This window comes from Pristis pectinata, chromosome 1 (genome assembly GCF_009764475.1).
Source record: "Pristis pectinata isolate sPriPec2 chromosome 1, sPriPec2.1.pri, whole genome shotgun sequence".
In the NCBI taxonomy this organism is placed as follows: domain Eukaryota; kingdom Metazoa; phylum Chordata; class Chondrichthyes; order Rhinopristiformes; family Pristidae; genus Pristis; species Pristis pectinata.
Genome location: NC_067405.1, coordinates 85397727 through 85411535, shown reverse-complemented (window position 1 = coordinate 85411535; position 13809 = coordinate 85397727). Strand labels below are relative to the sequence as shown.

General features: G+C 52.7%; 1 protein-coding gene across 3 annotated transcripts in view; it reads right to left on the bottom strand.

Moving 5' to 3' along the window:
- Positions 1–12711, bottom strand: part of dll4 (delta-like 4 (Drosophila)) — a 31263-nt gene extending 18552 nt beyond the window's left edge. Inside the window, exons 1-7 of one of the 3 annotated variants that reach the window (XR_007956357.1) lie at positions 12286–12488; positions 11691–11945; positions 10593–10650; positions 7793–8056; positions 2019–2079; positions 1769–1899; positions 649–818 (exon numbers count right to left, since the gene is read on the bottom strand). Coding sequence is in view for 2 of the 3 variants with exons in the window: in XM_052015924.1 (XP_051871884.1) it covers positions 649–818; positions 1769–1899; positions 2019–2079; positions 7793–8056; positions 10593–10650; positions 11691–11945; positions 12286–12339 (993 nt within the window). In the remaining variant the exon portion in view is untranslated. Of the gene's footprint in view, positions 1–648; positions 819–1768; positions 1900–2018; positions 2080–7792; positions 8057–10557; positions 10651–11690; positions 11946–12285 lie in introns of those variants that run through there. The other 2 variants (XM_052015924.1, XM_052015937.1) reach the window with 2 other exon arrangements.
- Between the last annotated feature and the right edge of the window lie 1098 nt (positions 12712–13809).

Below are 13809 nucleotides of genomic sequence, written 5' to 3'. Positions count from 1 at the left end.
GGGGGGGGTTCTTTATGCACAATGATTGTGTCCTTAAGATCTGACCTTTGTTTCCTATCAACAACTTCCCTGCATTTTATCTCCCCCCCCCCCCCGTTGATGGGACTCCCCACCCCCACTCTGTGGTGGGATCACCCTTGTCCTGTCTGAATTCACCCCACTCCCTGGGACAGTGCCTCCGTAACGGGACCAGCCCTGTCCTCTGTGAATCTGGAGACATGCGGGACTGCAGAATCTGGAGCAAAAAAACAAATCGCTGGAGGAACTCAGTGTGTCAGGTAGCATCTGTGGAGGGAAATGGACAGGCGAGATTTCGGGTCGGGATCCTTCACCTGGACCGGATGACGTCTCAACCCGAAATGTCAACTATACCTTTACCACCACAGATGCTGCTCGACCCGCTGAGTTCCTCCAGCATGTTTTTTTTCCCCTCTATGAACCTACTCTCTCTGTGGGACAGTGTCTCTCTCCAAAGGGACCGTCCTCTCCCTAATGGAACAGTTTTGTTCTGTGTGAATCTACCCTCTCCGTGGGACAGTGTGTCTCCCCTCGGTTGGACAGATCTTTCCTGCCGGAGAACGCCCGGCAGTGGTGAGGACTCCAGGCTGGTTGAAGCTGAGCAGGGCTGCGGCGTGCGTTGTTCCTTACCGTGCAGGTCCCTCCGTTTCTGCAGGGGCTGCTGTCACACTTGGGCACAGGTGACTGGCAGTTGATGCCGGTGAAGCCGGGCTGGCAGGTGCAGGTGTAACTGCCTTGGCCCGTGTTGGTGCAGGTGGCGTTGTTCAGGCAGGGCTTGTTGTGGGTGCAGTAGTTGAGATCTGTGATCGGTAGAGAGAGGGAAGGGGAGCGAAGTCAGTTACAATTCACAAGCCAGGTCTGGCAACAGCTTCCTCACCGTTCATCTCTTCCATTTCAAACGTATAGGAGAAGCAAAGGGAACGGAAGAGGCGAGGTTACAGGGAACTGTGGCAGGAGTGGAATGATGTTCTTTCTTGTGCTGTGGGGTGGGGGGGGGGGGATGTGGACCTGTCCCCTTCGAGGGATAGTGGTGAGATGGAGGGTAGCCCTCGCTCTCCAGGTTCAACACGCCTCTCGGGGTTAGGCAGACAGCACCTGCTGATTGGATTTGAAATCTGGTCCTAGTTCATTCACTAGTTACACCCAGTAACCAGCAGTTGTTCAACACCAGGACTTCTGTTCCAGTTACTCTGGGGGAGTGTTTAAGGTGTCTGAGGCTCATCGATTCCATCTGACTCAGCGCCATCAACATCTGAGTTTGGGAACTGGCAACTGGGTGACACAGTGGCACAGCAGGTAGAGCCGCTGTCTCACAGCGCCAGAAACCCGGGTTCAATCCTGACCTCAGGTGCAGTATGTGTGGAGTTTGCACGTTCTCCTGCGTGGGTTTCCCCCGGGTGCTCCGGTTTCCTCCCACATCCCAAAGACGTGCAAGTTGGTAGGTTATTTGGCCACTGTAAATTGCCCCTAATGTGGAGGTGAGTGGTAGAACGGGGGGGGGGGGGGGGGAATTGATGGGAATGTGGGGACAATAACATGGGATTGGTGCAAGTAGGTGATTAATGGTCAGGACAGACTCAGTGGGCCGAAGGGCCTGTTTCCGTGCTCCATGAACGATTTATACGATCTAGATTCAGATGGGCCTCACGCTGGATCCGGGGGTTGTGCGCCGTGCAGGGCTGGGGATGAAATCGATGTGGGTGGGGAGATGGTGGTGGGGGCTGCCTCACGCAGATCGAACTTCACTCACCCTGGTTACAGAAGAGACCGCCCCAGCCCTCCCTACAGTTACACTGGAAGGGCTGCTCACAGGTCCCATGCAGACAGCCCGGGTGCCGCACGCAGTCAGTACATGAATCTCCCTGCCATCCATAGTGGCACCTCAAGAGAGAGTGAGAGAGAAAAACCCAGTTAGTCGTCCTGTGAACCACACGGAAGAACGCCAAGCACTGACGTGGCTGGGACCGCCAGCTCACGCCTCCTGCCCACCAGTAACTTACTTGCACTCACCCGGTCGATCGCAGTATCCGTGCTGTGTGCTGCACCCAGTTCGGCAGATTGCTGCAAGGACAGACGGGAAGGTCAGTGTTAAATCACATCTCGGACGGTGCCGGTGTTAGACTGTAACATCTCCCAGTGCCTGCAACGACGGCGGCAGCGACGCGCAGTGCAATCCCACCACCAACCCAAGTCTCTGTAGAAACACTCCCGGTTCCAGCAACACCCTGTCCCAGCTGTGTAAGAAATACACACAGACAACTGGGAGTCGTGTCCTGCTCATGACGGAACCCGAAACAGTGCCAGTGATGAGTCCGGAGACCAGTAAGAACCTACGGTGACGGCTGAACCTGTACATGACTAATATTGAATAAAAACAGAAGATGCTGGAAACACTCAGCAGGTCGGGCAGTGTCTGCGGAGAGAGAAACAGAGTTAATGTTTCAGGTGGAAGACTCTTCGTCGGAACCGATAAAGTTCTGATGGAGGATGCCTGACCTGAAATGTTAACCCTGTTTTTTTTTCTCCACAGGTGCTGATAGTTTCTAGGATTTTCTGTTTTTGTTTCAGATTTCTAGCACCTTCAGTTTTTAAATAAAAATTTCATATACTTGCTGATAAGGAACCCCGGTGAATGGTACGGTTTTAAGGATGCCAGTTTATCAGTGAAACCGTAGTAATCTGTGGCTACACAAAAACTCATTGTCAGTAACAAACCCCATCGCACTGCCGGTAATAATCTTCCTGTGCCACCAATGCATCCAGTGAGAGTAACGGCCAATGATGCCGCATCCTAGACAGTTTCAAAACTAAAGAAACAAGAGACTGCGGACGCTGGGATCTGGAGCAACACAAACAAAGCTGGAGGAACTCAGCGGGTCAGGCAGCATCTATGGAGGGAAATGGACAGTCGACACTTCGGGTCGAGACCCTTCATCTGGACTGAAAGACATAGAGGAGAGAGCCGGTATAAAGAAGTGAAGGGAAAGACTGGAGCAAGGGCTGGCGGGTGATAGGTGGATGCGGGTGAGGAGGGGTGATGGGCAGATGGGGAGGGGGGAGTGGGAATAGCGACAGAGGCTGGGAGGTGATGGGTGGGGGTGACAAAGGGCTGCAGGTGATGGAATCTGACAGGAGAGGAAGGTGGAGCCTGGGATCGAGTGAGGGAGGTGGGGGGGGGGGGGGGGGGGGGGAGATGGGAATGAAAAATGACGATGGTGTCAGGTAGATTTCTCAACAGTGTCAGTAACAACACCAAATATTTTCATCGCTGGTAATCACACTTAGTGCCAGTTAAAAGTCTTGCTCCAGTCCCCTCTTAGTCACAGTAGTAACCCTATAGCTCGACCCGAGGCAGGCAGAGATTGATAAGGGACAGTATCGTCATGTAATGACCTCTCAGTGATCAGTGGAAGTGAAAGTTACCCAGCGCGAGTAATAACCGTTGTGTCAGGAATATGTCTGATGACCTGTACATGCTGAACACTATCAGCAATTGCCCTCTTTAACAGTATATTCTGGACACAGTGTCAATTATGTCATTCCAGAGCCAGTCTTAGCTTCTACTGTTCGTGCATTGTGGAGAGCTGCTGCAATTATCCCCAGTGATAATCACAGGAGTGCAGGCAGTTCCAGAAACATTTTACACCCAATTACATTTCTGCAGGGAGAGTTCCGCCCTCCCTCTCCCCAGTGATGGTCACACACTGGCAAATGCCAGTGACAACAACCAGTGCCAATACAACATGGCTGGCATGTACTCCTGGATGATGCCTAGTATAAACCCAAGTACAGAGTGGGAGGCACTCTTGACTCTGGGTTCATTTCTGCTTCAGAGACCTGAGCAAAAAAAAATCCAGACTGTCTTGTCAGTGGGGAACAGTTGGAGGTGATGACTTTTAATGGGAAGTAGATCTAAGGTCCCAACAAACAACTTGACAGAGGAACTCAGCGGGACAAACAACATCTGTGGTGTCCCGGTGAGGCAGAGAAGGAATGGCAGGGTGAAGGAACCGTGGGTGACGAGAGAGGTGGAACGACTTGTTAGGGAGAAGAAGGTAGCGTACGTGAGGTATAAGCAGCAAGGTTCAGACAGGGCCCGTGAGGAATATAGGGTAGCGAGGAAGGAACTTAAGCAAGGGCTGAGGAGAGCTAGAAGGGGACATGAAAAGGCTTTGGCTAGTAGGGTTAAGGAAAATCCCAAGGCCTTTTTCAAGTACGTGAAGGGTAGGAGGATGGCTAGGGTGAAGGTAGGTCCGATTAAGGACAAAGGTGGGAGAATTTGCCTGGAGGCGGCAGAAGTGGGAGAAGTTCTGAATGAGTACCTTGCCGCATCATCAAGACCCCTCTCTTCGGTATTCACCAGGGAGAGGGGTCTTGATCATGCGGAAGGGAGTGCTGGTAGGGGTAATGTTCTCGAGGTTGTTGATATCAAGAGAGAGAATGTGTTGAAGTTGTTAAATAATATTAAGACAGATAAATCTCCGGGGCCTGACGGGATTTTCCCCAGGCTGCTTCGAGAGGCTAGGGAGGAGATTGCTGAACCGCTGGTAAGGATCTTTGAGTCCTCGTTGTCTACGGGGGTGGTGCCGGAGGACTGGAGGGTTGCGAATGTGGTCCCCTTGTTCAAAAAAGGTAATAGGGATAGGCCAGGGAATTATAGACCGGTGAGTCTCATGTCTGTGGTGGGTAAGCTGTTAGAAAGGATTCTAAGGGATAGGATTTATGAACACCTAGAGAATCATGGACTGATTAGGGACAGCCAGCATGGCTTTGTGAAGGGAAGATCTTACCTCACAAGCCTGATAGAGTTCTTTGAGGAGGTGACCAGGAAGATTGATGAGGGCAGTGTGGTGGATGTGGTTTACATGGATTTTAGTAAGGCGTTTGATAAGGTTCCTCATGGTAGGTTTCTTCAGAAGGTCAGAGGCCAAGGGATCCAAGGAAGCTTGGCTGTGTGGATTAGGAATTGGCTTGCATGTAGAAAGCAGAGGGTTGTGGTGGAAGGAGTGCCCTTGGATTGGAAGGCAGTGACTAGTGGTGTCCCACAGGGATCGGTTCTGGGACCTCTACTTTTTGTGATATTTATAGATGACTTAGATGAGGGGGTGGAGGGCTGGGTTAGTAAGTTTGCGGATGACACTGAGATAGGTGGTGTTGTGGATAGTGTGGAGGGCTGTCGGAGCTTACAGAGGGATATTGATAGGATGCAGAGCTGGGCTGACAAGTGGCAGATGGAGTTCAATCCGGAGAAGTGTGAGGTGGTACACTTTGGAAGGACAAACTCCAGGGCAGAGTACAGGGTAAACGGCAAGGTACTTGGCAGTGTGGAGGAGCAGAGGGATCTGGGGGTTCATATTCACAGTTCGTTGAAAGTTGCCTCACAGGTGGAAAGAGCAGTTAAGAAGGCCAATGGGATGTTGGCTTTCATAAATCGCGGGATTGAGTTTAAGAGCCGCAAGGTTATGATGCAGCTTTACAAAACTCTAGTTAGGCCACATTTAGAGTACTGTGTTCAGTTCTGGTCGCCTCATTATAGGAAGGATGTGGAGGCATTGGAGAGGGTGCAGAGGAGATTTACCAGGATGCTGCCTGGATTGGAGGGTATTGAATATGAGGAGAGGCTTAAGGTGCTAGGGCTTTATTCACTGGAAAGGAGGAGGATGAGAGGAGACATGATAGAGGTATATAAAATATTGAGAGGAATAGATAGAGTAGACAGTCAGCGCCTCCTTCCCAGGGAACCAATGCTCAAGACGAGAGGTCACGGCTTTAAGGTTATGGGTGGGAGGTTCAGGGGAGATGTCAGAGGGAGGTTTTTCACCCAAAGAGTGGTTGGTGCATGGAATGCACTGCCTGGGGTGGTGGTGGAGGCAGATACATTGAACAGGTTCAAGAGCTTGTTGGATAGGCATATGGAGGAACGTGAGATAGAGGGATATGCGGGAGGAAGGGGTTAGGTAGTGTGAGGGTGGTCTGATGGACGGCATGACACGGTGGGCCGAAGGGCCTATTTTGTGCTGTATGGTTCTATGGCAAAACCCTGCATCAGGACTCAGTAGCAATTACCCAACTACCTCTTCACGTGGGTGTAAGTACAGTTGGGGTATTATCCCGGGGTATCTCGGTGGGTATTTATCCCTCAATGTTACAATTCGAAGTATCACCTGGTCATTGTCGGCTACCACTGTTAATCCCCAGAGTGACTAATAATCACCTAATTGATACTCTCCCTCGTATCACCTTATCAGACTGCAGCATTGGTAGCCTTGGTGTTCCCACTTATCACCCTCCTAGCTGTCTCCACCTTCACCCTCCCATCCCGCACATCTGCCCTCTCTTTTGCCTGCTTCCACCTATCATCTACCTACCTCTGTCTCCCAACTCCACCCCTCCCCTTCCACTCCTTCTCAGTCCATCAATTACCCCCCGGCCCCTGTCTCACCACTCCCCCCTCTATCTGTCCTCTCCACCCTCAGTCCTGATGCAGGGTCTCGACCCAAAATTCCTTCCCCCCCCCCCCACAGATGCTGCTCGACCCACTGGGTTCCTCCAGATTCCGGCATCTGCAGTCACTTGTCTCCCCCTTTGTGTCTCTGCTCCTCCCAGCACATAAGAGAGCTCAGTCTCTGCCATAAGTGGAGGGAATAAAACCCCAGAGCCAGCTGGTGACAACTACCCACAGAAGGTGTGAGTAATAAGCACCCAATGTCATTGACAGCCACAAGCTGACATTAAAGCAGTTCAAAAACAATTTGGTGGAGGAACTCCGTGGACATCTGTTGAAGGAAATGGACTGTTAACGTTTTGGGTTGAAACCCTTCATCTGGACCAATGAATGGTCCTCCAGTAGAATTCGTCCAGCAGATTGCTTATTGCTCCAGATTTCAGCATCTGCAGTCTCCCGTGTCTCCATTAAAGCAGTTCAGCCTGCCCAATAGAACAACTAACAACACCCTGATGCTAGTACCAGTCTCCAGCGCCATGGTGTTAGTACTGGTACCAAGGTGCCTGTTGCTGGGGACTAGTTCTTTGGACAGGGCTAGTATTAACACTGTGGTCTCCAATGATAAGGTCCCTGGGGCAACTCCAGTACAGTGGACAGTGATAGTTACATCATGTAAAGTGCCATTAATAATCCCCCAGTGAGGGATTTTAAATCATCCCTGCTGCTCCCAACAGGGCAACAGTGCTCAGTGTCAGCAGCGTGCAGGCATCCCAGCCAGTAATAATCCCTACTGCCAGTAATAACCGCTAGTACCAGCATGCAAACCCTGCCCCGCCCCTCCTCTGCTCCCACTCCCCGATTCCCTCTCAGGTTCCTTCACTGTAACGGCCCCTCCTGAGTGGCCACAATAATAACTAGCCCACCCTGACACTGGCAAGTGCAGCTAATACTCTTGTGCCTCTAGTAACCCCCTGTGACAGGTACACAACAGCCAGTACCAGTAATTCCCAATTAATACCCTCGCCTCTGCCTCCCCCTCACCAAATCACTGTCCGTCCCCCCTTTCCCTCCCTTCCCTCCCACCTTCTCCCTCTCCTCCTTCCCCCCTCCCCTCCTCTTCCCCTTCCCTCTCCCACTGCCCCCTCCCTTCCCCATCCTTTCCCCTCACCACTCCCTCTCCCCACCTCCCCCTCCGCACCCACCCCTCTCCTCTCCCCTCCCTCTCTCCCCGCCCGCCCCTCCTTCTCCCCTCCTTCCTCCCTTACCCACCACCCCGCCTCCCCCCCCCCCCCCCCCCCCCCCCCCCCGGTCCCGTTACCCCAGCCTTACGCTGTGCGCAGTACTCATTTTTCCATCCGGCCATGCAGATCCGCTGCCCCTCCTGTCCGCAGGTGAAATGCCCGAAGGTGTCGTTCCTGGGCCGGCAGTAGTGGGAGCAGCCCTCGCCGTAGTAGTGGTGGCTGCAGACCACCCGGTACGAGTAGTGCAGCTGGGTATGGCCCATCCGCTGGACATCCCGGGACCAGACCGTGTCCACAGGCTGACGTCTCTGGATAGCAAAACGGCTGATCAACATCTCAGGGCTGGTTACATCTGCACGCAGCAAACAAGCGGGTTAACTCAGGACAACCGTGCCACTAGTTCCCGGCAAGATCGGAATGAAACGTACCATCCTGTCCCTCACTCGCCCAGCCCGGGGAGTCCTGGCTAAATTCCTCCACATACAATCACCCGCCGGTACTCAAAGTTCTTAACTCGGAAGAGAAGGGCTTCTAACTCATTGAAGGAATTTCCAACCCTCGATGTCCGTCTGGGTGGGGGGGGGGGGGGGGGGGGGGGGGTGGTGGTGAGAGGGGGTGGGGTGTGTGGGCAGGCAGACAGGACACTGGCGATGCCAAACAGCGCCCTGTGTGAGATGAAAAATCAATTCCCTTCTAGGTTGAGGTGTCCCAACTCGAGGAAGTGAGAGAGAGAAACCAGCCAGAGGGGGAAACGCTCAAAAACATCCCATAAGTTGCACTTTCGGTGAGTAAATAGGAAGGAGCTACAGACCAGGTCCCCGGCCTGAGGGAGGGTCAGAGACCCCGGTCAGACCATGAACTCTGGTGTTGACATTACTGAGGATGGAGCTTACGTTGTCTGCGTGTCAGGAGGCAGGTCTGGACAGGTGTCAGTGAGCACGGCGTTGGTTGTGTTGATGTTATCAGAATTTTCTGCTTTTATCTGTTTTATTTTGGAAACTGAAAAATCACCATATCTATTCAAGATTAGATACTGGGTTAGAATTCTCCTTATCTCGGGTTTCTACCCGCAGACTTCGTAAGCAGGCTCAATAGACGGATAAATTTACCAAGTGATATTCACAAAATAAAAATCATGGCGGTGGCAGTAAATGGGAGCGCTGCAGCATGAAATAAAGCAGCGTGTGTGTGTGTGGGGGGGGGGGGGGGCTAGGGTGGATGGTCACATCAGAACTAGGGTCATGGAAGAGCGGAGTTAACACAAACTGCCTCTTGCAGAATTGATAATTGATTGGAACTCTCTTCCAAACCTGGGAAATGCTGGGTTATTGATTTTCATTTTACTCGGGGTAGATTTTTTTTTACATAAAGAGATGTTGGACCTTGGGTCAGCCCTGATCTTGTAGGAGCACGGTCTCATGAGACTTCGTGGATTTATTTTTTAGAGAACAGGTCCCAAGTGGTGAGCAGGAGAGATCCTGTGGAATAAGATCCTGGTGTGATCCTGAGTGCTGGGAAAACCGAACTCCTGGTGTAATCCTAGAGTGGTGATACACAGATCCCAGAGCGATGGGGAGACACACAGACTGAAAGAGAGACGGGCTGGCGTGGTCCCAGACACACAGCGCACAGATCTTGCAGTGGTCACGGACTGGTGAAAACCCAAAGATCCTGGAGCGATGGGGTCACACCGGCTCTGGAGTGATCCCAAGTGTAATGGAGACACTGATCCCAGCAGGGGTCCCAGAGTGACGGAGGCACACAAATCCCTGAGTGGAAGGGACAGCCCGTTCCCGGATTCATACAGAAATACACAGCCCAATGTGCTGGAGATACATTAATCCTGGAGTGATCTCAGAGTGATAGCGACACACAGCCTGAACTTGGAGTTATCCTGGAGTGATAGAGAGACAAGGCCTGGAATAAGCTGGATGAAACCTCAGAGTGCGAGGTGTATAGATACCAGCATGGAGAAACCTGCGGATCCTGGAGTGACCTCAAGGCGATGAAGACAGATAGAGCCTTGGTGTGAAAAGGAAAGAGCAATTGCAGGGTAATGGAGATACATAGTGACCCCCGAGCTGAGAGTGCAAGGGCGTCCTGGAGAATCTGCAATACTGATGGGATGGAGAAGGAAGACCCCTCGAGTTAGAAAGTACATCTCTCGCGAAGTGATGGAGACAGCAGATCCCGGGATGGTGAAGACACAGGTTCCAGAGTGATCATGGAATAATGGCAACAGCTGATCCTGGGTGATAGAGTTAGAAGATCCCAGCGACAGAGACAGCAGGTCCCAGTGATGGAGATAGCAGAATCCAGGGTAACTACAGTGATCCCAGCGACAGAGACAGCAGGTCCCAGGGAGATTGATAGAGCAGATCCCAGAGTGATCCCAGTGTGACGGAGACAGCAGATCCCGGAGTGACGATGACTGTAGATCCCAGAGTGATCCCGGAGCCAGCAGATCTCCGAGTGATGGAGCCGGGGTTTTCAAGGACAATTGTTCCGACCTAGCGAAGCGCCGGGCCTCTGTAACCCAAACTCCCTCTCTTCTCAGAACAATCGAGGCCGCCTTTCCAAAAAGGGCGGCGTCGATTGTCGGAGGTGTGAAGCGCAGGAAAAGGCCGTCCGGAAGGCTTGGCAAGATTTCGTCTTTCTCACCAACATCCAGCTCAGTTTCCCACGCCAAAAATAAACGATAGGAAGTCGATTGTGCTGAGGAGCCAGGACTATGGGACGGAGGGCTCTAACCGCGAGTCTGCACAACCACAACCTTACAGCATTGTATCACAACTAACGGGAGACCTCGCTACAACTTAGTTATCAATTGACCGAACTGATCACAGCGCGCACCTCAGTGTCGCCCCCTCTCAAACCGCTGGACTTACTGGGGCTCGGCTGGCCGGAGGGAGAGTTCCAAGCTTCGATGATGAGGGAGAAAGTTCCCTGTCAAACAGAAGAGGGAGAAAGTTAGAGGCGCAACCGTGTCCCCACACACTGCTTTCACTGTAACATCCACAGCGCGAATGCCGCTCGGTTCACAGGAGCGAGTCGGCTGGTCCCCGTCGTCACTCCACTGCCCACTCGGTTCTCCTCTTCCCACGCTGCTCTCTCGGGTTATTCTCTCTCGCTATCCCCGCTGCTGCCGAGAGTCGACCCTTTACCTGCCTGCCTGCACGCGTGCCGTTCTCTCTGTGATTCTGTTGTTTATTCCTGTCTGCTGCCCGTATTTGTTTCTGTTTGTGTGTGTCTGTGTGTAGGTGTCTGTGTGTCTGTGGGCACTTCCCAGTATCCGCTTCTACACATGCACGGTATTTCTGTTTGTGTGCACGTGTGTTTGTGATTGAATGTGTATGCACATGTGTGTGTTCATGTAGGTGTCTGTATGGTTGTGCTTGTGTGTGTGTGTGTGTGTGCGCGCGCGTATATATGTGTCTATGTATGTATGTGGGTCTGTGGGTGTAAGTACATGTGTGTAACTGTGTCTGTGTATATAGGTGTCTGCCGCTGAATGTGTATGCATGTGTATCTGTCTCTATGTATGTGTGTTTGAATGTGTGTCTATGTATAGATGTATGTGTGTGTGTAGATGTGTGTTTGTGCGTATAGATGTGTGTCTGTCTGTACAGATGTGTGTATAGGTATGTATCTGTGTGTATAGATGTGCATCTGTGTGTGTAGGTGTACTTGGCTGTGTGTATAGATCTGTGTGCGTATAGATGTGTCTGTGTGTACATATGTGTGTATAGCTGTGTATTTGTGTGTGTTAGTGTATGTATGTGTGCCTTTCAGGTGGAATCAAGGGTGAGGGGGGCAGCCTCTGTCTTCTCCCGTTCACTTCCTGACCGTTTCCAGCCTCTCGCTATCACCCTGACATCCTCACTCTGAACTCCCCCTCCTTCTCTCCGCTCTGCCGTGCCCTGGTCCGCTCGGCCGGCCGGTCGGCCCGCGGCTCCCTCTCCTTTGAAGCAGGGATTGCCCCTCACCGGCCACTTGAAGGTGAAGTTGAGCTTGAGCGGGACCTGAGTGGCCGCCACCCTGAAGGAGCTGCTGCTGCCCAGGAACGGGGAGAGGACGCTTCCGTAGGTGCACGGTTCCGGGGACACCACCACTTGGAAATGCTTCAAACACACCCGAAAGAAAGTGCGGCAGTCGGGGACACAGCGACCGCCAGACGCCAACAAGCCCCCGCCGTTCACAAACTGGTGGATCTTCAGTTCGAACGTACCACTGCAGGAAACCTTTGAAAACACAAGGTCAGGGTGAGAGGCGGAGTGCAGGGAGCTGGACTGAGAGACGGGGGGGGGGGGGGGGGGGGGGGGGTGTAAGTAGGGGAGGGAAAGAGAGAGAGAGGAAGGGAGAAGGGAGAGGCAGGGGGCAGAGAAGAGATGCAGGAGACGGGGAGAGAGGGGCGGGGGCAAGGGAGGAGAGCGAGAGAGGGGCAGGGAACAGAAGAGAGAGAGGCAGGAGCAGAGGAGAGAGAGAGAGGAGACGGGGGAGAGAGGGGCAGGAGGCAGGAGAGAGAGAGAGCAGCCATGGGGCAGAGAACGCCGCCGGCGATGGGGAAAGTGGCGGGTTTACCTGGGGAAGCAGCGAGAAGAAGAGTGCGGCGCGGACAGTGCGTAAAGCTGCCATCCCCCGTCTCCGACGCTCTCCAAATACTGGCTGATTTCCACTCGGAGGGTCCCAAAAGCAGGTCTGAGCTCCTTCTGCGCTGTCTCCCGAGCTGGGATCCCACTCTGCACAAGCGCCAGACGAGCAGTTGGTCCAGAAAGAGCCGGCGCAGAGACCACAGAGGGTCCGCACTCCCGCAGTATCCCGCAAACCAGGTGGCAATCCGCAGACAACTCGGGCTCCCGTTAAATCCCAGCAGCTCTCGGCTGCAGCCTGTGTGTGTGGGGGTGGGGGGGCGATAGGTGTGTGTGCGCGGGACAAGCTCCTTTCACGCACTAGCCTTGGTCACACTTCCGACCAGCTGCACAGTCTGAGCGCTGAGGCTCCCTTAATATACAGGCTCTGTGACCCAGGCTGTCAGTCAGAGGGATGGAACTGGGAACGCCCCTTCACATGCTACACAGGCTGTCAGTCACAGGGATGAAGTTGGGACCTCCCCCTCCCCTAGGTTACACAGTCTGTCAATCACAGGGATGAGCCCTTCCCCTTCCCATGGGTTACACAGGCTGTCAATCACAGCTATGATGCTGGGAACGCCCCCTTCCTATGTTACATATTGTCAATCACAGGTCTGAAAGTAGGACCTCGCCTTCCTATGGGTTGCTCAGACTGTCAATCACAGGGATAGAGCTGGGAACGCCCCTTCCCATGTTACTCATGCTGTCAATCACAGAAGAGGACGGTGGGAGATCCCTTTCCCTTGGGTTACTCAGGCTGTCAATCAGGGGAATGGAGTTAGGAACGCCCCCTTCCCATAGGTTACCCAGACTGTCTATCAGAAGGATGGAGAAGGGTCCTCCCCCTTTGCATGGGTTCCCCAGGTTGTCCATCACAGGGACAGCACTGGGAAGCCCCCTTCCCTTTGGCTAACATGGTTGTCGATAACTAGAATGGAGTTGTGGAGGTCGTCTTTCTGCAGGTGGCCATAGGGTTGGACTGGACTGGTGCCTCAAGAAGGTGGCATCCATCACAAAGGACCCTCACCATCCCGAACATGCCCCCTTCTTGTTACTATCATTGGGGAGGAAGTACAGGAGCCTGAAGACCCACACTCAGCAAGTTAGGAACAGCTTCTTCACCTCTGCCATCTGATTTCTGAACAGTCCATGATCCCATGAACATTACTTCGTTATTCTATTTTTTGCACTATTTATTTATTTTGTAATTTATGGTAATTTTATGCCTTTGCACCGTACTGCTGCTGCAAAACAACCAATTTCACGACATATAAGTAAGCGATAATAATTCTGATTCTGATTCTGGGCCCTCCCCTTTACATGATTTACCCTGTCTGTCAATCATTAGGATGGAGCCAGGGACCTCCCACTTTGTAGGTATTAGCGTGGTTGTCAATCACTGCCATGGAGCTGGGGCTGTTCTATTCCTGTTGGACTCTTTCTGCCTTCATAAATCAATGGCCAAACCCAGAAT